This window comes from Rhincodon typus, chromosome 25 (genome assembly GCF_021869965.1).
Source record: "Rhincodon typus isolate 14 chromosome 25, sRhiTyp1.1, whole genome shotgun sequence".
Taxonomy (NCBI): domain Eukaryota; kingdom Metazoa; phylum Chordata; class Chondrichthyes; order Orectolobiformes; family Rhincodontidae; genus Rhincodon; species Rhincodon typus.
The window spans coordinates 21861669-21885999 of record NC_063356.1 but is presented as its reverse complement, the minus strand read 5'-3'; the positions used below and the strand labels follow the sequence as shown (position 1 = coordinate 21885999).

At 40.6% G+C, this 24331-nt stretch overlaps 1 protein-coding gene across 1 annotated transcript in view; it reads left to right on the top strand.

Moving 5' to 3' along the window:
- The first annotated feature begins 6581 nt into the window (after positions 1 to 6581).
- The window catches only part of tmem183a (transmembrane protein 183A), a 30937-nt gene continuing 13187 nt past the window's right edge, over positions 6582 to 24331 (top strand). The window contains exons 1-4 of the mRNA XM_048612278.1: positions 6582 to 6808; positions 10920 to 11009; positions 14815 to 14982; positions 19516 to 19672. Of these exons, the coding sequence (XP_048468235.1) occupies positions 6748 to 6808; positions 10920 to 11009; positions 14815 to 14982; positions 19516 to 19672 (476 nt within the window). The 5' untranslated portion in view covers positions 6582 to 6747. The remainder of the gene's footprint in view (positions 6809 to 10919; positions 11010 to 14814; positions 14983 to 19515; positions 19673 to 24331) is intronic.

Here is a 24331-nt window from a genome sequence, read left to right as displayed (position 1 = left end):
GCATCCCCTCCTCAGCCAATACATAAGCCAATTTGGGATCTGAGATTGTGTTAGACACAATATCCCACTATCAGGAAAGACACCCTGTTTGGGGATACTGCATGATATAGCCTGATCAGTCAAAGCATCGAAACTCACCTTTTGAAAGCTGTTCCACAATGGTTCTGTTAAAATTTAGTCTTGTATGAGAGTCCTGATAGAGACAGTTATGATTTACCTGCCTCTTGACTGACTAGTTCATGTTGCTTGTAACCTATAGATATCATGTAATAAACTATACTTATTATATAAGACAAATGTCCTTTTCTTTTTAAATCTCTTTAGTGACCTAATCTGTGCCTCTGATAATTAGATAGGTTCTTAGACTCGGCTCAGAAAGGAGGATTGATGGCATTGAACTACCCCTAACTATCAGCTGCTAGGGGTTGCTAATCAGAGTTCAATACAACATGGTGATCAGGGGTGGGCGTTGTTTCTAAAATACCTGAAGGCACCAACAGTGGAGACAATCCATTCAACCCAGAAGGAAAAGAAAATCAAGATATGTGAGTTGAACACTTAAGGAATAATTTCGCTTTAAGAAGACACAGACAGTCAGCAACAGAAATGTGAAAAGCGACAAGCAGTCAGGAGCACTTATGGGAGCAGCAGTAGGAATAAAGAAGCATTCCAGAAGACCAACTTCTTCTCAAAGCTGGTAAGAAGTGCAGGGAAAACAGTGTGACCAAGGGAAAAAGCAAAAGCTAGCCACAGTAAGAAGAAACCTTGGAGCAATTAGAAACTCCAGGAGTAAATTTAAAGATCCCTGAGGACAATGGGGAAGAACTTTAAATAATGGTGCAAAGACGATTGGAACAATTCTGAAAAAGAAAGACATAAAAGGGAGTGCTTACTGTTATCAAAGAGTCATAAAGATCTACAACACAAAAAAAGGCCCTTTAACCCATTATATCCCTGTGGGTCAAAAACAATTCTATTTATTCTAATCCTGTTTTTGAGCATTTGACTCATATTGCCTTATATGCCTTGGCATTGCAAGCACATATTTAAATACTTCTTAAATATTCTGAAGATTTATGCTTCTACTACCCTTACAGGCAGAGTTCCAGATTCCCACCACGCTCTGGGTGAAAAAGATTTTCCTTGCATCTCCTCTAAACTTTCTGTCACATACCTTAAACTGATGCTGCCTGGTCAATGATTCCCTCCTCCAAGAGGAAACATTTCTTCCTGTTGAGACAATTCTTGTTTTGAAAAGGACTGCTATGGAAAAACTGTGGATTTTAATTCAGTGACTGTTTGGCAATGTCCTGTCTGAAACCCATGAAATGTTGCACATGAATATTGTCAGGGAAGCATCAAAAAGACTGGACTGTTATTTCTAGTGACCACAAAGATAACAAGAGGTTGACAATCCTCTGCTCTGCAGCAAGCAACACCTGCAGATTATGTCCCAACTGCAGACACATTTGATGTTTCTCCCTTTGAAGAATACACAAGGACAGGGGTTAAAAAGTCAGTTTTAACTCTACTGGAGTAGACTAGTGCGTCTGAAAACTCTGGCGTGTACCAGCCTGCATTCGAGCATTTGTGTGCTGTGGAGGTCACAATCAAAAAGTTATTCTTCAGTAATCCCTATGTTGCTGGTAAAGGCTCCGTCACTCCTAGAGCGGCAACTCATTTAAAAAGAAAATAGGACAGCAAAGGACTCTCTCTCATTTCAATCACAGTCTAAAGGCATCAAAATTAAAGAATTTCAACCCATCTGCAAAATGAAGGATGCAGAAACCATCTGATAATCTATAAATGTCAGTGCTGCCAGTAATCTCCACTGCAAATTGGGAGGCAAAGGTGCAGTGTGTTATCACTATACTAGTGAATCCAGAATGGCAAACCGATGTTCTGAGGACATGGGTTCAAATGCCACCACAAGTATTCTCCAGATAATGGGCAAACTATTAGGTTCATCCTCCATAAAAGACATCCAAGATAAACGATCTTCTAGCAGATAAATGGATCTACAAGAAAATCAGAATCAAGATCAACAGTTCTCAAGCCAAAATCTTACCAATCTTCCATGTCAGAACGAATTGTATTCTGGAACAATTGTGTAACTTTCAGACTGTTTTCATTAGTGAAGTCAGAAAATTAGGGAAAATGGTAACTGTAAAAGTAATTATATGTGTGAACATATAAATTGATAACTATGGGAAAAACTTCTGTGGAGAGATTTTGTATAAAGTAATGATTCTAAACAATTTATGGAGGACTAATTGTTGTTCCCATTCAAAGTGTTGTTCCATTTGAGCTTTGGTACTCTTGTTATTCTGTCCTGATGAGCGCAAGACGGAAAGCTTTCTTTGACAGCATCTTTCTTTTATTAGTAAAACACATGAAAAATAGATGTCAACGTTTATTTTGCGTGTTGCAAAATCTTGTAAAAACTCAGCTTCTTAAAAAAAATCGAGAAAGAACATTACAGAAATAACCACATTTGATTAGAAGATGTTACAAGCATATTCTATCCACATCTTTTCATCTCTTTGACATTTCCTTGAACATGACTGAATGTGAACCCTATTTCCAAAATTCTCCAGCTTCATGCAGCTGTTTACAAACTACAAAGACAATCGATACAATTGATTCTATCCTCTCACAATCTCTCATCCCATGTCCCACCATCTCCATTTCCCTGTCTGCCTCTCCGACTCTCTCCCATGACCTTTTTTGATTAGCCCTAGTTATTTCCATAGTGTTATACCCGTAATTCTTATAGATTTTCTCACAACTCCAACAAATCGCCTCAGTGACTCACAGACACAGCACATAAAAAGTAATGAAACCTATGTGGTTTACAAAAATTACCAGCAGTGCCACTAACACTGATTATTTCACAAAAATTTCATGTTCAAGTTCACCTTTCCTTTCAGAGTAATTTTTGAGCTTATTTTCCAAACTCTCAGAGTTTCATAAAAGACATATATTCTTTAACATACGTTATGCCATGGACTTACACAAGTACACTTTCAAACTGAGCACATCCCCAGAATCCCTGATTAATCAATCAGAGCATTTGACAAGATAGTCAATGAGGGCACTGATGGGCCAACCAATTAGGGCAGGGAAATACTGTCCAAAACTTTTCAGAAATGTAAAATTTACATCCAGGACAATATTTATCCCCTAATCAACATCATAGAAACTCATTTTCTGGATTATCACACTGCTTTTGTGGGAGTTTGCTGCGTGCCAATTAGCTGTCATATTTTCTACATTACAACAGTAACTAAACTACAATAATCTTACATTTAAATGGAAGCAACTAAAAAGGTGTGAGAGACAAGCTGCCTAAGATTTTTGGGTAAATTGACTTTAAAATACAGCAGTAAATGAATTGTGGGAAACATTTAAAGAAATGATTTGAACTGATAAATATTCATCCATGCTTTACTAGAAATGAAAGATGGTAGTACATTAAGAGGCTTATAATGTTACAGAAATTATAATACGTGAGGTTTGGAGTGTTTCGAATACCATCAAAGATTACCAAAGATTTTACAAAATAGGAAAAATAGAATGAGTAAACTAGCTAAGACTTTAAAAACATGTTGTTACAGCTTTTAAAAGAATATAAAATGAAAGCAAATAGTTAAAATAATAGTTGGTTCCACAGTAGCAGAAATGGCATGAATTATCATGGGGAATTTGAAAATAGTAGCACAATCATTTTGTGGCTGTCTTCACACAAAAGGTTAATACGCAGCTTAAGGTGGCTCATGGATTTTGGGGGTAGTAGATTAGCATGGAGAGCAGATTAGTTAACAGACAGGAAGCAGAGAGTAGGGATAAAAGGAACATTTTCAGGTTAGCAGACTGTAACTGATGGAGTACTGCAAAGATCAGTTCTGGGACATCAGCTGTTTACTATGAGATAGTAAGAACTGCCATTGCTGGAGTCAGAGATAACACAGTGTGGAGCTGATGGAACACAGCAGGCCAGGCAGCATCAGAGGAGCAGGAAAGCTGATGTTTCGGGAAGGGTCCCGACCCAAAACATCAGCTTTCCTGCTCCTCTGATGCTGCCTGGCCTGCTGTGTTCCATCAGCTCCAAGCAGTTTACTATTAATGGCTTAGGCAAGGATACAAGGAACCCCTCTTGATGTGTGGTAATAGTGTCCCTACCTCTGGAGCAGGAGGCCTGGGTTTAAGTCCCACCATTTCTGAACAGGTTGATTGGAAAGATAGATAGACAGAGATACAAGGGAGCTCTCTTGTGGCGCAGTGGTTGTGTCCTGCTGCGGGGCTAGGAATTCTGGGTTCAAGTCTCACTTGCTCCAGAGCTGTGTAATCACATGTTTGAGTAGGTTGATTAGAGACTATCTAAACAGACTCAGGGAGCAATATGTCTAAATTTCCTGATGATACAGAGCTAGGCAGGAATGCAAGCTTAGAGATACAGACAGGTTGAATGGGTAACATGGTGGCAGATGGAGCATAATGTTGGTAGGTGTGAGGTTACTCACTTTGACCATAAGGGAACATTTTTTAAAATTACGAAACCTGTTGATGTTCGACGAGACTGAGATATACCTATACAATTAGAAAGCCAAATGACATTTTGACCTTTACTTCAAATGGATCGGAGTACAAGAATAAGTCTTGTTACAATTGTACAGGGTGTTGGTGAGATGACACCTGGAATACCGTGACTCCATAAGGAAGGATATATTTGGAGACAATACAGTGAAGGTTCACTTGATTGGACAACATGTTCGCCCAAAGAACCAATGATAAGTGGCTGACTAAATTGGGTCTATATTATCTGGAGATAAGAATAATGAGGCGTAACCTAATTCTAAAACATCCAAGATTATAAAGGGCTTGACAGAATAGACATTGTGATATTGTTTGCCCTTGCTGGAGAATCTACAACAATAAGGCCAAGTTCCAGGATAAAGCCCCTATCATTAGGACTGAGACAAGGAGAAATTTCTTCATGCAAAGATGTACAAACATTTACAATTCTTTCTCCAGAGAGTTGACAATGTACAGTAGGTGGATATATTTAAGACTGAGATGATTTGGTTTTTAGCCTTTGAAGGGTAGGGAAGTCCAAAACTTGAGGAGATAGGTTTAAAATGAGAGGGGAAACATTTAAAAGTGACCTAAGGGGCAACTTTTTCACTCAGAGGGTGATGTGTGTATGGAATGAGCTGCCATAGGAGGTGGTAGAGACTGGTAATTACAACATTTAAAAGGCATCTGGATGGGTAGATGAATAGGAAGGGTTTCGAGGGATATGGGCCAAATGCTGGCAAATGGGACGAGATTAATTTAGGTTATCTGGTCGGCATGGATGGGTTAGACCAAAGTGTCTGTTTCCATGCTGTACATCTCTATGACTCTAAATCAAAGGATTTAGGGAGCGTCTGGAAAATGAAGCCTAAGATCAGGGTGATCAACCATTCCAAATTTTAAAAGTAATTGAGGCCACCCGAGGATGTTTGATGCTAGGATACCCATTGTGAACTTTCTATTTTGGCGATTGTTCTCCTTTCTGGACTCACCTCATCCACATCCACATCCAGCAGCTTACCAGCAACCTCTGATCCCTCCCACATTTGCACATCTGGACAGCACTCCCTACCCCCACTGACCCCGAGAGTCATTTCAAAGCTTCTTCCCTCCGAGTTGAACTCCTTGGCCAACCTCAATTGTAACCAAAAACAGCAATTTCTGTAGAAGAGATAGCAGGAACTGCAGAAGGGTCTAGGCCCGAAACGTCAGCCTTCTTGCTCCTCTGATGCTGCTTGGCCTGCTGTGTTCATCCAGCTCTACACCTTGTTGTCTCAATTTCTGTAGAAACTCAGCAGATCTGGCAGCATTTGTGTAGAGGAAACCAAGTCAATGTTTTGACTGCAGTGACCCTTCTTCAGAACTGGTAGCATCTAGGAAAAAGTGGTATGACAGGGTGTTTTCCTTTTCCCCTTTGGGCTCAGCATCCACTTATCAGGTAATCACCGCCCGCCCCAGTTATTAGCATAAAATACCACAATTTCTTAGATGCTATCCGTTCTGAAGAAGTGACTAGACTCGTAATATTAACTCTGTGTTCTCACCACAGATGCTGCCCTGTTGAATCTCTCCAGCAATTTGAGGGGTGGTGTGGGGAGGCCGGATGGTGGTTGTAAGCAGGTAGGTGGAGACTGAGCCCAGGGTGACAGGAATATACCCTCTGTCATCAGCAACAATACTATTTTTCTTCTGTTTATCTGTCTTCTGTCCACAGATGCTGCCAGACCTGCCGAGTTTCTCCAGCCATTTCTGTTTTTGTTTCAAATTTCTAGCCTCTGCAGTTCTTTGTTTTGTCAGCAATGATCGTATTGATTGGCAGAGCAGGAGCCCCTTACTCTTCTCTTGTTCCTACTTCTGATGTGTTCAAAAGTACGCGACGGGCGATGATGCGCGTTGGGAAGGGGTGCGAGGCGAATGCATGTTTTTGTTGTCACTGACAACCCGGCGCCTTCCCGGAGGGAGACAGTCCAAGGGACGTGAGCGGAAGTCCGCGCAGGCGCCGTGTGTGTGGCGCGGGGGCCGACGGGAGGCTCAGTTCCAATATGGCTGAAGATCCTGGGGGAGTGACTTTTATTCACTCAATCACTTTCTCTTTTTTTTCCCTTTCTCCTGCCGGTTCCGCAACATGGAAGAACTCTCGATAACGTGTTTTGGTCTCGTGTTGCCGTCGCCATGCCAAAGAAAGGGAACAGAAAACGGCTGAAATACCGCGGGAACATTTCTTCTGAAACAGGTTGAGAGAAAGCAAATTGAAGGGTTGCGGGGGGTGGGTGGGGAGAGTGGAGGATGCAGCCAAACCTGCTGGCGCGGAGTGGGCAGGGTAATGCGATAATGTGTCTCCATTGGTTTTGACTGGTGTCCATTGTCCTCCGAGGTTTCCGATTGGACAGAGGAGCCGACAGTCAGGGAGCTGAGCTCTTGTCAAGTTCGGTTGCGCCTTTGGTTGCAAAGCCCAGGGCAGATCCCTGCTGGGCTCATGGGTCTGAGAAACAATCACAATCCGAGACAGCAAGCAGCTGTCATCACTAAGTGGATTCGTCTGGCAGTGGACTGTACTGCCTGTGCCGGGAAATGCTCTGGAGAGAAGCTGCCCGCCCGATTTCCGCACCGGACACAATCTCCACGAAGTCACCCTTTGAGGAGAGAGTCAGGCGTAGCTTCACAAAGAAATAATGAGCTGGAAATGTATAGGAGACCTGGCAGTATCTGTGGAAGGAAGGATATGAAGATAATTTTAGGTGAAATCAAATGGCAGACGAAAGTGGTATCGAGACCCTAGATATACGAGCAGAATTAGGTAGTCTGGCTCATCGAGCCCACTCCACTGTTCCGTCATAGCTGATATGTTTCACAACTCCATTATCCTGCCTTCAGTGAATTTTGGGCATGACATGATGTTTAACTCTTCCATTGCCTTTGCCCCACTTTTTTGTACAAGACTCCACTTCCCCAACTCTGAGATACCTTCAACCACGTCTAACACTCTCCTTCCACCTGAACCCCTTCCTCTGGCCTTTTACCTACACTCAACCTGTTCGTTGAGAACTGTCAACATTGATGGCCTGAATTTCTCTGCCTCCCTTGCCCATTTGAACTTATCTCCCTCTGACTGCACTCATGCTCTCAGATCCAACCTTGATTGCTAGACTGTGGACGTTGAGTGCCAACTTTTGAATACCTCCTTCTGTCTTGCTCTGGACCATGACCCCATCAATAAACAATAGGCCATTGTGTCCGCAATGGTTACACGTTTTATTTGGGGATTTTCCCCCAGCACCACCACCACCACCATGATCTCCCCGCAGACTCCAAACATGTATTCCCCAACCCTGTAAAGCCTGCTTTTACCTTCTTCCCAAAATCCAAAAACAGAACTGCCTGGGCAGACCCATTGTTCCAGCCCCAGGAACTTATATCTTTGAACCTTGACTCAATTTTTTTCTCCCTTTATCCAGTCCCTTTGCATTTTAAGTCCATGATTTTTCTGATGCTTCAGATCAGTTTCAGAATTCCCTGTTCACAGGCACCATCTGCCTCCTCTTCACCATGGATGTGTAATCCCTTTACACGTTCATCCTCCATTAAGATAGTTTTGGGATGTCTCCACTTCTTCCTGGAATAAAGGCCTCAACCGTCCCCATTCGCCACCACCCTCCCCTAGCTGGCGGAGCATGTCCTCGCTTTGAACAACATATCCTTTAACTTCTCTCATTTTCTTGAGATCAAAGGTGTGGATACCCACATAGGCCCCAGTTACACCTGTCTCTTTGTGGGGTATGTGGAACATTCCTTCTTCTAATCCTACTGAGCTACCTCCTGACAACTATTTCTCGGGCATATCAATGACGTCATTGGTGCTGCTTCCCACTCTTATCTAGAATTGGAAAAAATCAATTTTGCTTCCGGTTTCTACCTTGCTGTCAGCTTAACCTAGTCTATCTCTGACTCCACCATTCCTTGCCTCAACATCTTGGTTTCCATTCTTGGGGATAGGCTGGCCACAGATATCCACTACAAACCCAATGATTCCCATCGTTACCTGGATTGTACATCCTCACACCCTGTTTCTTGTAAAAACTCCCTTCCACTCTCCCAGTTTCTCCATCGCTGTTGCACTTGTCTGTTACCACTTTCTGCAGGCTGGGGGGGGAGGCACCTCAGAAATATTCAACTTTTTCCTCAACTGTGTATTCCCCACCACCGTGGTTAACAAGGCCCTTAGCCGTTGGAGAGGGCCTGTGTTCTGACTGCAAAAATGACTGAGTTTCCAGTTGCCAGCCACTTCAATGCACCAGTGTTTTCTGACCAACATTTCGGTCTCTGCTGAGCCCTACTGGAACACTGCAGCAGGCCAAAAGCTGGAAAAACAGCATTTCATTTTTCACTTGCCTCCCTTGCCAACCTCGGGACTCAATATTGAGTTAATTATTTTAGAACCTGAACACCACCTTCCATGACCTTATCCACTCCCCACACCTCAGGCCCTGTCATGACATAGGCTGCTTTTACCATAGTCATTCAGTTTTCACTTATGTCCGCAATGTTAGGCTTCTGTGAAAGACTTTGAGACTTTTTACTCCATTAAAGTTGCTATATATTGTTAAGTGATTTATGTATCATTACCTTAGCCAACACTATTTTTGTGTTCTCAGGTAGTGAGTGCTGAAAATAGATAACTTGACATTTCTATATTGGGTGACACAAATGAGATCAACAACTTGTTTTATGATCGTGATTTAATATTAAATTATCCCAGATTGACTCCACAGTTTACATTGTTAGCCTCTTTTTCTCCTTGACTTACCATTATCCATCCCTTTGCCCCAAGTGTCTCTGGCCTCAGTTTCACTCTCGCTCTTGTTCTGTTTCCCCACCCCCCCCCCTCCCTCGCTTGCTTGCTCGCACTCTGTCTCTGCCCCCCACCTACCTCCTTCAGCATTATACCACTTTTCCTGGCTACAATCAGTTCTGAAGGAGGGGAATTGGACCTGAAATGTTAACTCTGCTTTCTCCCCACAGATGCTGCCAGACCTGCTGAGTTTTTTTTTGTTTTTGTTTTCCTTGGCTGTGCCTTGAGTTATTTAGAACCTAAACTCTGGATATCTGTCCCTTTACTTCACTTTCCCTCACACTCTCTCTTCCTTAAGGAATTCCTTAAAACTCATCTCTGATCATGTTTTTTGCGTCCTATCCTAATATTTCTATGATAAACAGGGTCAAAGTTTGCCTGATATGGCTTCTGTGAAGGGCTTTGAGACTTCTACTGCATTAAAGGTGATATATATTGTTAGCTAATTTATGTATGGTTGCCTAGCACAACACCACTTGTGTGTTCTCAGGTGGTGAGTGTTGGAAATGGACAACTTGACGTTTCTATTTGAGCGACACAAATAAGATCAAAAAAGTTTTATGATTATGATTTAATATTCAATTATCCTAGGCTGACTCCATGGTCCATTGTCAATTACTAATGTATATTCTATAAATTGAATTAAATTGTTGACACAGTCAAGGAGTTCTGATGCCAAAGATATAAAAGCAGTGTTTCTGCAGTACTGATATTCCCTGTTTTAATACAGTTCTACATTCAGTTTACGTCTTTCAGTTTCATGTTTTTTGTTGGAAGGAAGATTGAAATTGTGGTATTGATGTAGTCAGACAAGATTCCATTTAATTTTTAAAATCAACATCAACATCATTGAATGTGATCATCTCGAAGTGAATATCTACATATTTCTGATACCTTTTCTGAACTTTCCCCTTTAATACTGAAATGTTCAGCTTAGATAGTTTTATTTTAACTCTATAGTAGAAGATTGCAGCAAAATTCTTTGGATCATTAGTTTGGATGCTGTTTAAATAGAAGGAGAGGGTTGCTCTTTCTCTTACTCTAAAATGAATCCCTGCAATTGCAACTATTAAAACTGTTAAGTACTGGCATTTTCTAGATTATGGTTAGGGTGGTCTGCATAATTAATGAATACTTGATTATCAGTGATGGACTGATTTAATACCTTTGACACAAAAAATCACTTTCATTTTCTGTGATATTCAATTTTTGTTAATGATGCCTCTGCATTTATCTGTCTCTTAAGAAATAAATACTGATTTCACCAATTGGTGAGAGATACAAAGATGAGGCACAGACCGTTTGACAGAACCGTATGAGACTTTGGGGGGAAAAAAGATTGGTACTCTTCCAAATCCATTCTCCTATTCTGCAAACTTCATTGAGAGCCTCAGTTACACTTAGAATTGTATTGACAGCAGATAGTGTTTGATTTTGCATTTTCATTTCGTATATTTATTACAGTTTAAATGTTAACTTTTGTTTCCCACTCCAGTTACTGTGGCAGATTATGCCGATTCAGATCCAGCTATCGTGAAGACTGGTAGAATAAAGAAAGCTGTAGCGAATGCAATTCAGAAAGAAGGTTGGTTTGTATGAATATTTTTCAAAATATTATTTAAGATTTTGTCAAACCTCTAACTTTTTAATCTATAGTTTTAGATTCGACACATTCTGGTTCTATTCATTAAACTTGGTAAAACGTAATAACTAAATAAGTTATCTTGGTCAATAGCTTTGTCACATAGTTGTACAGTAATTCTTAGACTGCAAGCAGATTAGTCACATGATTGTTACAGGCTACATGTGCAAAAGTGAACAAATTATCTAGTCTTCTACATTTTAAGAAAGAGATATTTTCCCCTCCAATTAAATGTCTATCATTTAGCGTTCTATCAAAGCATATATGCAAGGCATGTTACAGTCTAGAAACCTTTCATTTATATAGATCTAGCATATCCTCAAGATATTCCAAAGTGTTACATTGTCTGTAATGCTGTCACTTTAGTAAGAAAGAAATCACGGCAGCCAGTTTGCATAAATCCAACTTCCACAAATAGCCATGATATGAGTGACTACATAACCTGCTTTATTTTTATTGTGCATGCTATATTGACCAAAGCATTAGGAGAATTGCCTTTTTCTCCTGAAATAGTGCCATGGGATTTTTTTTGTATGCACCTGAGGAGGCAGTTAGAGCCGGTATTTAATATCTCAATCAAAGCATGACATTATCCGGTACTTTTAATTTTGTGGTTGTGTTAATCTGAGCAATGTGCCTGAAGCTTCTTGATTGGGCTTGAATTTATGGTCTTCTCATAGGGGTAGAAATACACTTCGCATTGTTGAATGACCAATGTGGTTCACCATTTGTTTAAAGCCATCTTAGCTCAATTCATTGCTTGTACTCGAATAGGTTGCAGTTCTGTAAGAATTTCTTGTGCTTTTTCTTCCCCCTAAAACAATGTTAAAACCAGGAATTTTTGGTGTAGGGCATAATGGTTGTATTCAGTGTATTAGGGTATATCATAGTGGTTCATGTAAATTATTAACTGTAGAATTGTTTTGTTGCTTGTTGAGCAGTCCTCAGTGCAGGCACCTCAATCTTGAGACAGCTTAGAGAGGGCTCTTGAAGTTCGACAGTGGAAGAGAGAGTCTCTTGTACTGAAGTAGTCCAATGTGTACTTTCAATTCTTACACTAACCATATGAAACCTGCAAGTTCTAAGTAGATATGAGTAGTGTAAGGATTAGATACGAAGACAGTAGCATAGTGGTAGAGTCAGATGATAGGATCAAATTCCAGAGACCCAAGCTAATGCTGTAGCTACTGGAATTTAAATTCAACTGATAAAATTTTAGAAAAGTAAGTTAGTCAAAATAATAGTCTACCTAATGCCATCCACCGATTGTCATAAAAATTCATCTGATTTGCTATCCTTGCTTGAAAGGAAATCTGCCATCCATACCTGGTCCAGACTATAAGTGACTTTAATCATCTTTGGAAATGGATGGACAACAAGTACTGGCCTTGCTAGTGACATCCAAATGGCATCCAAAAAAATAAATGTAAAATAATCACAAAGTGGAGAATGTAATTTCATGGATTGCAATTGCTCAACAGAAGTGCACACATTATTTGAAGGACGGAAAATCATCTTAATACATGTGATCCGAGTGCTAGTCTTGGTTTCATTTAATAAAAAGTTGTGCTCATGATAAAGTAACTCCTGTTGAAGCTCTTCATTTTGTATTTAGCAGGAGTAACACAAGACTATTAAATCAACACTGCATGTGAATAGTCTGTAGATTTGTGGGCAGATGGATTCTGGTTGAAGCAGTGCCATGGAATATTTGTTCCTTTCTCCTTTGTTTAACTTGTAAAAAGGCAAGTTTTCTTTGGTTGAGTTGTTGGCATGGGGAATGCACAAGGGATCAGTTATTCCCAATACTTTTGTTTAATTGACAAAGGCTTAATGCCCGGAAATACTCTGTTTGCAGAGTCTGCAGTGTCTGAATATATGTAGCATCTAACAAGTGTAAGTGTGTCCTATGGCAACCCAAACTGATGATACTAAATTAGATGTTAGTGTCATTCTTGGCATGTACTGGAGTGGTCAGTCGGTGTTGCCCAATCACACCATTGTATTTAATGTTGGATGCAGTATTCTGGACTTTTGCAAGCATACAGTGTTTGGGTACAGTGTGTACTTCTGCAAACAGAATGAATATGTGAAGGCATTATGCTTTCTTTTTTAGTCAATCAACAATATGTGGACAATATTTCCTGGTGAATTCCTCATGGCAGAGCCATAATCAGTCCAAGTTGACTTTCTTTTTTTGATTTTAAAGCAAAGTTTGGCAGATGTCTGTTCTCTAGCGTATTCTCTGTGGTGACACTTCAGCCAATCAGCACCAACTTATCAACCAAACAGCACCTTTTTCTCCTAAGTATATTTGCCGTTCCCGTTGAAATTTGGAACTCTTGCATATATCCTGATGAATGCAAGAAAAACAGTGCCCACGGCATATCTCTCTTTCAACAATACTCAATAATGTTCGAGCCTGGTAACCAAAAAAATTACAAAGCTCTTGACAGAGTCAAGCTGATGGTTACTGCTTTAGATTCATAGTACATTTGAGCAAAAGGTCCTGAGGACTTGTGCAACTTTAATGTTGACAGTGCACTCAAAGGTAAAAATGTTATAGAAACATCGAAAATAGAAGCAGGAGTAGCCCATTCAATATGATCGTGGTTGATCATCCAACTCAGTACCCTCTTCTCACTTTCTCCCCAGACCTTTTGATCCCTTTATCCCCAAGAGCTGCGTTGAATTCTTTTTCTTAAACATTCAGTGCTTTTGCCTTAACTGCTTTTTGTGGCAGTGAAGTACTCAGGCTCACCAATCTGGATGAAGAAATTTCTTCTTGTCTCGACCCTAAGTGGCCTACCCCATATCCTTAATCTGTAGTTCCCTGAATCGGAACTCCTTGGTTAGTGGGGACATCCTGAATTTATCTTGATCCGATGCAAGTCTGCTTATAAGTTCCTGTTTGAGTGGATGAACATTTTACATGGTGTAATTTGAATGGAAGACCTGGCTTAAATAGGTATCACTCAGGATTTCCTTTATATGTAGGCTTCGATCTGTGGACTAAATCTGGTACTGAACAAAAGATTAGAAAGCAGATGTGAAGTAGAAGTTTTAATTGCAGTTCTATGTAAAAATCTAACAGTTTTTTTTAACTATAGAGTAAAACTGTTAAATTTCAGTTCACTGAAAATATCAGTTATAGTGCCTTATAAATTTGTAGATGATAGAGTTTCTTTTGAATGTACGTTTTACTAGCAGGTCTAATAACTAGTTGTATAAGATTGCATTTTAAATCTTGTGTTTTAAATACATAAAATCTGCCAATATTTTATAATTTATAATTATGTTTCCTGTATAGAATTATGTTTATTTAAGTTGGTATCAAAATTCCTTAGGGAAAAAATGTATACAAACCAATCTCCTTCAATTGAATTGTAATATCTTTAATTTGTGTATAAATGTTGCACCAGTGTCTGTCCTTTTAACCACTGAAATTTTAGCATCTCTGGTATTTTCAAGGTTCTATTTGCAGACTGAACCAAGGGCAAGACAGGGAGTCCTCTAGAATTAAGCTCTTGGATACTTTAAGAGTCAATATGGTTAAGACACAAAAAAGGAATACTGTCTTTATCACTAAAATTGATATTAACTATTGGTGACACTGCTAGCTTTAATCAGATCACTTGTACGTTTAAAAACATTTTGCATGAAAAAATTAGTCATAAACTCTGGGAAATGTCATGTTTATACAGTTTATTGATGAGTGAATACCAATAATTTAGTGGTTTTATTTCAGTAAAGTTATTGTGTGGTTTGGAAGCTTCTCAAGTCCCTGTGACAGAAGAGGCTCTTTCCTCTGCTTCTGTGGATCGTTTGGACTGTGACAGCAGTGATGAAGTAGATGTTGATGGCCACTCAAATGAGTTGAAGGTTTCTAGGAAGAAGAAAAGCAAAAGACAGCAAGGTAATTCACTGTCATTGCAACAGCAAATTATAAACAAAGCTAGAAATTTGTCTAAAACTTTTGATGCTATACTTTCAATTAAAATTAATATTTTTCCCTTTTGTCGTACACTGTATGCAATATATTGCTATTTGAAAGGAACTGTTAGCTTGACTGCCCAAAGCTGCCTGATCCACTATTGTGTATGTTTTACAAATCGCATATACATGGGTTTCCTCCTCCTCTCCGGTCTCGCAACACACTTGTGGTAAGCAACAGACATAGGAAATACACTTTATACACACAGCAGAATATAGGAGTTACATGGGGTTTCTTTCTGTTTAACTAACCCTCCTTTCTATGTCTTCCATTGCGTGTCTCATAGATAAACACACATTTCACAGATAACTTTATCTAACTCCTTCATGATGGAGTACATAATAAATAACTACTTGGTAGTACCAAACTTAAACATTGCTATAGGGAGATAAGACGTTGAAGCTTTAACCCGTCATGTGCTTGTTAAAAATGGGACCCGAGAACAGACTTAAATAAAATGATGTTTTTTTTCAGCATGAGAAAGAATGTGCTGATTGATTGGGTCATTGTTGGCATGGAGATGAAGCAAGAATAGTTAACCTGTTGATCTTAATTCTCAGATCAGGCAGGTAGATTCTGATTGGTCAGGGTGATGACATGGAGATGCAGCAGAGTTTGACTGTCTCCTTGATCTTTCTTATTGAAAAACATGCCATGAATGTACAAATTCCTTTAGCCTACGTAAAACAGTTCTGAATATTTATTTATGTAGCTGCAGGCTGATGATCTTAAATTGGCTTCTGTTGTAACTCTTAGCACAGTCTGGATTATTTAATACATGATTTTCACGAGCAGAATTGTGCCTAATGGTGGATGTACTTTTCTGAGACTTACAGGCGTGGACTCATTGACAATGAATGGCATGCTGCCAGCTGTGAATGATCAATGGGAAATATTTTGTGTTATGGTCCGCCAACTTTGGGATGTGAGCCTTCAAACCTAGCATCACACCAGCACTGAAATTTGTACTACATGACACATTTGTGTGGAAGGCAAAACATACTTTGGTTTAAAGGTTTTGAGAAGATTTGTAGCTTGGATTGTGAGTGAAGTTGTAGACTTGCTTGCCAAGCCAGTGTGTTTGATTTGCAGATGTTTCGTTGCCCTGCTAGGTAACCTCATCAGTGCGTCACCGGTGAAGTGTTGCTGTTCTGTCCCGCGTGTTATTTATATGCCTCGGTTTGCTGGGGCGGTTGTCATGACATCCAGTTCTGTTTTTCAGTGGTTTGTATATTGGATCCAGTTCAATGTGTCTGTTGATGGGGTTCCAGTTGGAATGCCAGGTCGCCAGGAATTCCATGGCATGTCTCTGTTTGGCTTGTGCTATTATGGATGTGTTGTCCCAGCCAAATTCATGTCCTTCTTTGTCTGTGTGTATTGAGACCAGTGAGAATTGGTCATGTCTCTTGATGGCTAGTTGGTGTTCATGTATCCTTATTGTCAGTGTTCTTCCAGTTTGGCCAATGTAATGTTTCTCACAGTCCTTGCATGGTATTTTGTATATTACATTAGTTTTATTGATTGTGGGTATGGGTTTGTTTATGTTCATCAGTAGCTGTCGCAGGGTGTTTATTGGTTTGTGGGCTACCCTGATGCCTAGGGGTCTGGGTAGTCTTGTGGTTATCTCTAGTATGTCTCTGATGTACGGTAGGGTGACTAGTGTGTCTGGCTGTGTTCTGTCTTCTTGTTGTGGTCTGTTGCGGACGTAATGGCAGGTTGTGATTTTTGGGTATCCATTTCTTTTAAAAACTCCACATAAGTGCTCCTGTTCTGTTTTGCGCTATTCCAGATTGCTGCTGTGTATTGTGGCTTGTTTGAATAATGTCCTGATGCAGTTCCATTCATGGGTGTTGGGCAGTTGCTGGTGTAATTAGGTATCTGGTCCATATGTGTGGTCTTTCTATATACGCTAATCTTTAGTTCCCTGTTGTTCATACATTCTACCAATATGTCTAGGAAGGGTAGTCAGTTATTGTTCTCCTCTTCTCACCTGAATAAAATTCGCAAAAGAATGTCGATTTATGTGTTGTTAAGTTTCTTCTAGTCTTGCACATTTGATAATCACGAAGATGTTATGTACATCGCAGACCCACAGTTTGGGTTGCATAGTGGTGAGTGCTGTCTGTTTGAGCCTTTACATTACCGCTTCTGCAATCAGGCCTGATATTGAGGGTTCCATTGGTGTTACGTTGATTGTTTAAATATACAGTCGTTGAAGGTGAAGTGGGTTGTGAGGCTCAGATCCAGCAGTTTCAGGGTCCTGTCCTTGTTGATGCTGTTGGTGTCGAGGGGCGCCTGCCTTCCTGATTCGTCCAGCAGGGTGGCAATTGTCTCTTTGGCTAGGTCGATGTTTATGGATGTAAATAGTGCTGTAACGTCGAAGGATGTCAGAATCTCATCCTCGTCTATTCTGGTGTCCTTGATGTTGAGGAGTTCTTGGGAGGAGTGGGTGGAGTGGGTAGCGTTGTCAACTAAGTATTTCAGTTTCTGTTGTATTTCTTTGGCTAGTCTATATGTTGATGTGCCTGGTAGTGAGACAATGGGTCTGAGGGGTACCCCATGTCTTGTGTACCTTAGGGATTCCATAGAAGTGGGGTGTGTTGGATCCCTCTGGTTTCATTTTTTGATAGTCTGTCTTGCTGATATCTCCTGAGTTGTGTAATTTCTTCAGGGTTGTTGTAATCTGGTTCTCTAACTGTGGCATTGGGTCTGTCGCCATCTATTGATAGGTGTCAGTATCTGTAGTAGTGCATTAGCTTTCTTGATGTATTAGGCTCTATTAAGGATTACTGTCATGCATCTTTTGTCCGCCGGTAAGATTCCGATGTTTCTGTCTTTCTTCAGTCTTTCCAGGGTTTCTGCTCTTCTGTGTTGAATGTGTTACACTTTTCTGCTCAGTGTTGGGATTAGTGTACAGACCAGCTACTTAATTACGCCAGCAGCCACCCCAACACCCATAAACAGAGCTGCACCAGGACTTATTCAAATGAGCCACAACATACTACAGCAACCTGGAATTATGCAAAACAGATCAGAAGCACTTATACGGAGTTTTTAAAAGGAATGGATACCCAAAAAGCACAATCCGCCGTTAACTCCAACAAGGAGCCATACTAGTCACCCTACCGTAAATCAGAGACCTATTGGACATGACCACAAGACTACTCAGACCCCTAGGTATCAGGGTCGCCCACAAACCAATAACCACCCTTAATCAGCTACTGACAAATGTAAACGATCCCATACCCACAACCAATAAAGCAAACATAATATACAAAATACCATGCAAGGACTGTGAGAAATATCACATAGGCCAAACTGGAAGAACACTGTCAATAAGGATACACGAACACCAAGTAGCCACCAGGAAACATGACCAATTCTCTCTGGTCTGAATACACACGGACTAAGAAGGACGCAAATTCGACTGGGAAAACTCATCTATTATAGCACAAGCCAAACAGACTTGCCAGGGAATTCCTAGAGTCCTGGCATTCCAACCAGAACTACATCAACAAACACATTGAACTGGACCCAGTATACAAGCCACTGAAAAACAGAACTGGAAGTGATGCAAACCATCCCAGCAAACCGAGGCATGTAAATAACAAGCGGGACAGAACACCAATGCTTCACCAGCGGCGCACTGACTATGTTACCTAACAGGGTGACAAATCGTCGGCAGTGAAACACACTGGCTCAGCAAGCAAGTTTACAACCTCATATTTTGGCTTGACAGTTTTCAGTAAGTGGAGAAAACCACTCGTGAATTTGCTGCAAAGTAGCAGCTTGTGACACCTAGCTTCACCTGTGGTTCAAATTTTTGAAACATCTTCCTCTTCCAAGGTAATCTGAAGTAAACTGGACACCGGTCAATGCCAGCAGTGATCGTGTAGGCCCTTTCTGGTGTTTTCATATTAAACAAGTGAAGATTTAGTCAAGGTATCCATTATCAGGCAAGGATACTGTTGATATGCCCAATCTCAGTGACAAGCTTACACATCAAGCAAATTACTAAAGCACTATTCACGAGATCACCAATAAGATAGATCTTGTAACGTCATATTCCTAACTGGTCAGCACCCTCTTTTCATGCTGTTTAAAATAGTGTCTTTTTTTTCCCAAGTATTTTTCTTGCATCAGTTCTGAGAAAGGGTCACTGGACCAGAAACGCTAACTCTGATTTCTCTTCAAGATGCTGCCAGCTGAGCTTTTCCAGCAACTTCTGTTTCTGATCCTGATTTACAGCATCTGTGATTCTTTCGACTATCAACTACTGTTGTAAGGCTTGCGATATGCATTACGATAAACAGCTGAACTCTGATCTTGTGCAGTGTAAAATACAAGGAAATGTTGCAGTGTAGCATGCTGCACCACCTGATTGCAATGACATCATTGAGTAATACGTTTCTACTTGCTGGAATGAGCTGATGTTTTCTTCCCCTTCCTCAACAGAGAATGCTGAGGACTGTGGGCAGCAGTACCCTATAGATATTTGGTTATTTCTGGCCTCTTACATACGACCTGAGGATGTTGCCAAGTTTGCTCTAATTTGTAAAAATGCTTGGACTGTTACCTGTACTGCTGCTTTTTGGACCAGGTTATACAGAAGGTAAGAAGCATTGATTTCTTTTTTGTTCTCTGGACTGTTGCTAATTGTGGAGACTGATTTCTGTGAAGTTGTTACTACAGGGACACATGTATGTAGGGATTTGCTTTTTAAATTGGAATTTATGTACGCAATCTGAACAACAACTACAACCATTTATCAAAGGCTTACAAAACAAATCAAGTTGAAGTTTCAGGTGCACTTGTAAATTGTCTGCATCGGTTTGTTGTTGAATATTTGTGCTAGAAATCATAAATGCAACCCACAGTGAAGAGATGCTCAGCTCTGTCTTTCCACCATTTTCTAAACCTTAAGATTGCTGTGGGGGGTAATTATCAAATATTATGTTGTTGATGAATAAATATTTCTCTGGATTGCACATTGGCAAGACTGAAGCCAATCCTTTTCTGTCCACCCCTAAATGTCAGTACTGCCTTTATATTGGATACCCTCGTTCATTTTTATTTGAAATAATCTGTGAGAAATTACAGCTCCACTTCCTTCAGTACAAAATTGAATTTCAAATCCTAGATCACAAACACCTTCACAACTTTTGTCCATTTTACCTACTGTTGCCAAAATCACAAGGCGTTTTGCATGCTTGCCTTCTTTGCCCAGTCTTTTGAACATAGGAATTGGGAAGTCATGTTGAGGTTGAACAGACATTGGTGAGGCCTTTTCTAGAATACTGTGTCCAGTTCTGGTCGCCCAGTTATAGGAAGGATATCATGAAGCTAGAGAGGGTTCAGAAGAGATTTACTAGGATGTTGCTGGGTATGGAAGGTTTGAGTTATTAAGAAAGGCTGGATAGCCTTGGACTTCTTTCACTGAAGCATAGGAGGTTGAGAGGTGACCTTATAGAGGTTTATAAAATCATGAGGGGTATAGATAGGATTAATGGTAGGTGTCTTTTCTCTAGGATGGACAATTTCAAGACCAGGGGCCACATTTTTAAGGTGAGGGGAGAGAGATTTTAAAAAAGACATGGGGGGCAAATTTTTTACACAGAGGGTGGTTTGTATGTGGTATAAACTTCCTGAGGAAGTGGTGGACATGGTCACAGTTACAATGTTTAAAAGACACTTAGATAAGTACATGAATAGGAAAGGTTTGGAGGAATATGGGCTAGGAGTAGGCAGGTGGGACCAGCTTAGTTTAGCATTATGTTCAGCACGGACTGGTTGGACCAAAGGGTCTGTTTTCATGTAGTATTGCTCTATGATTCTGCACCTGGATGGTTTCTCTGTGACTGCCTTGGTGTGCACTCCCCCCAAAATTCCGACATATTGAGAATCCTGCCTATGCATTCTAATGAGCATTAACTGCCACATGACTGTCACTCCAATCCTTACTGACTACTCTGACTTTCTTACAGTATCTAGAATTTAAAATCACCAAATGATCACAACCCTCCGAGCTTTGCGTGAATAAAACAAAGAACTGCAGATGCTGAAGTTCTGAAACAAAAACATACATTGCTGGAGAAACTCGGGTTTGCCAGCGTCTGTGGAAAGAAAGGAGAATTAATGTTTTGAGTCCAGAGTCTATCCTATTCTGACCATTCCACCTTCCGCAGGAGGCCTCGGAAATATCCAACTTTTTCCTCATTTGAGGATTCCCCACCACCTTGGCTGACAGGGCCCTTAGCTTTGTCTCAGCTGGTGGTTCAGGCCAGAGCGAGAAGCTGCTCAGGGAGCTGCCCCTCTCCCTCCCTCCAGCGGCATTTGCTGATTCAGAAGATGTATATGATTAGCCTTTGACAGTTTTGTCTGTTTAAGGTTTGGCTGTTCTGTCTGTTGGGAAAGGATATGGAGCATGTGGAAATAGAAAAGAGAAGATCATGGAGAAATTTGAAAAGAGGAATGGAATTTTAAAATTGAGGCAGGGCTGAACAGGGACTTTAGATTGTTTCTGTATGTTTGTCAGTGGGATGTGGGCAGTGCTGCCATGGACCATGTCTGTGATCTTTGACTGCCCAATACAGAGGGGATCAGGCAAGTCATTAGTTGTTCTCCTGGAGCTGCTGTCTATTAATTTAGGAAGGGTGAAATCATGTTTGACAAAACTACTGAAGTTTTTTTTTAGGAAGATGTAATTGGTAGAACCAGTTGATGGAGTCATTTGGATTTCCCAAAAGCATTTAATAAAGTCCCACTTGAGGTTATAGTGCAAAGTGTAAGTACACAGGAATATTTGGTGTGGATTGGGAATTGGTTAGCAGACAGGAAACAGAGAGTGGAAATAAATGAATCTTTTTCAGAATATTAGGCTTTGACAAGTAGGGCACCACTAGGATCAGTACTATTGGACACCAGCTATTCAAAGTATGCATCAACGATTTGGATAAGGGAATCCAATATAATAGTTCCAAGTTTGTTGACACAAAACTAGGGGGATTGTGAGTGAGCAGGACAAAAAAAGGCTTCAGGGTGACTTAGACAATTTGAGTGAATGGCAGATCAGTGTGAAGTTGTCTACTTTGGTAGAAAATTCAGAATGGCACAGTGTAATTTAAATGGTGGTCGATTTGGAAATGTTGGTGTACAAAGGGACCTAGGTGTGCTTGTACACCAGTCATTCAAAGCATGCATGTCGGGGCAGCAAGCAGTTAGGAAGACAAGTAGAACTTTGTCCTTCATTGCAAGAGGTTTTGAATGCAGGAGCAAGGAGGCCTTACAGCAGCTGTTTAGCATTTTGTGAAGCTACATCTGGAGTCTGTGAACAAGTTCAGTCTCACTCATGAAGAAATGATATTTTTGCTACAGGCAAATAGCAATGTCTTGTTTTGGTGAATGAGGGACAGAGGTTAACACCATCCATCAATCAGGAGGAAGCTCCAGCTGCTCTGTCTTTGTTTTAAGTATCATTTGGAGATGATGTCACTTGTTGACAACTTCTTAAAGATTTGTCCACAGTAGGAAGTGGGTGATGTTGCCTCACTCCCGCTTCATTCCCCTGTCGCAGAGCAACACAGAGTCTGATGGCACCGTTTTGTTTGGACACACCCATTGTAGGGCTCAGCGCCGCCCCCCCCCCCCACCAAAAAAAAAGAAGAAAGGGATGATGTGGATGCAGTCAACCGAGAGGTGTGGTGTGAAATATTAGACAAAACAATCATCATGAGAGAGTAAATGTTAGAGGAGATGGAATTATTGAAAATGGATAAGTCACCAGAGCCAGCTGGACAGTTCCCCAGGAAGTTGAAGGAGATCAGGGAGGCAATACCAGATGCTGTGAGGATTAATTTGCAGACTTCACTCAACACAGGTGACGTGCTGGAGGGCTGGAGGAATGCAAATGAGGTTTCATTTTTCAAAAAAGGTACAAAGGAAATGCCAAACAATTATAGGTCAGTTGGTCTTGGTGATAGGCAAATTGTAAGAATCAATCCAGATGAACTGTCACTTAGAAATGCATGGACTAGTCAGGGATAGTCAGCATTGCTTTCAGGGAAGGTTGTGCTTAACAAATTTGATTGAATTCTTTGAGGATTTGGCAAGGAGGCTTGATATGGGTAGTGAAGTGGACATTGTCTGCATGGATTGTATTCAGGCATTTGACAAGATCCCATATGACATACTGGTCAAAGGTAAAAACCGATGGGATACAGGGTAATGTGTCGAATTGGATCCTCTGTTTCCAGTGCTTCTGACATCTTTCCAGTTGCAAGCTGTAGCAGGAGACTGTGAATGAAATTGTTTCAGAGCTGAGCAATTTTGATTATTCAGGAGCAAGTTTGAGCTTCTAGTGTTGTTTTCTGCTCATCTGTGAGAGATTGCATGATCTGGGGTTAGTGTGGCTCCTTTACTCTGGATCTGAATCCATGTCCTCATTGCTCTATTTCACCACTGCACTCCCAGATCTTCCCTATGACATTGTCTAACTTCCTCTGTCCCTGATAATGGTTGTGTTTTAACTCTGTTTTGTGTTTTACTGTTACTTTTGCTAATTGTGCCTAAATTAGGTTTCCACCTTGTCAGATACATTAGGGACCTTCAAGTGACTCTTGGATAGGCACATGGATGATAGTAAAATGTAGGGTATGCAGGGTAGTTTGATCTTAGAATAGGATAATAGGTTGGCACAACATCGTGGGCCGAAGGGCCTGTACTGTGCTGTACTGTTCTATGTTCTATTTCCCGCATTCCTGCTCTCACCCCTTCTGTTTTTGTCCTTTGCGCAAAGTTCATTTGAATTTCAGTACATCAGTATTACCTTTCCTCCACTTTCAGTGGCAAAACATCCTTTTAGCTCCATTCTTTGCAACATGTTCCCATAACTCCCTGTCCTCTCTGCTTCTCCTGCTGTCTTTTGCAGCATTCAAAAAAGCTTTATGCTTGACCTAGCTTTCAATCATCTTTCAATTTTCACCTTTGTGGAATTTTGGCTTTTTAATTTTTTGTTCGAATTATCTTCAACAATAATTGCAAATTTAATTGATCTAAATAAAACTGCCTAATTAGATGCTTGGACCATCTTAGACATCCAGCCACATGCACAGTGGTGATGTAATCAGAAGTCCAAAGAATATTGGTCCTTACTTTAAGGGGTTTGGAGTATTAGAGCAGGGAAGTCTTACTGAAACTAGTGAGATCACATCTGGAGTACTGTGAGCAGTTTTGATCCACTTATAAATAGAAAGACATCATTTTAGTCGAGACA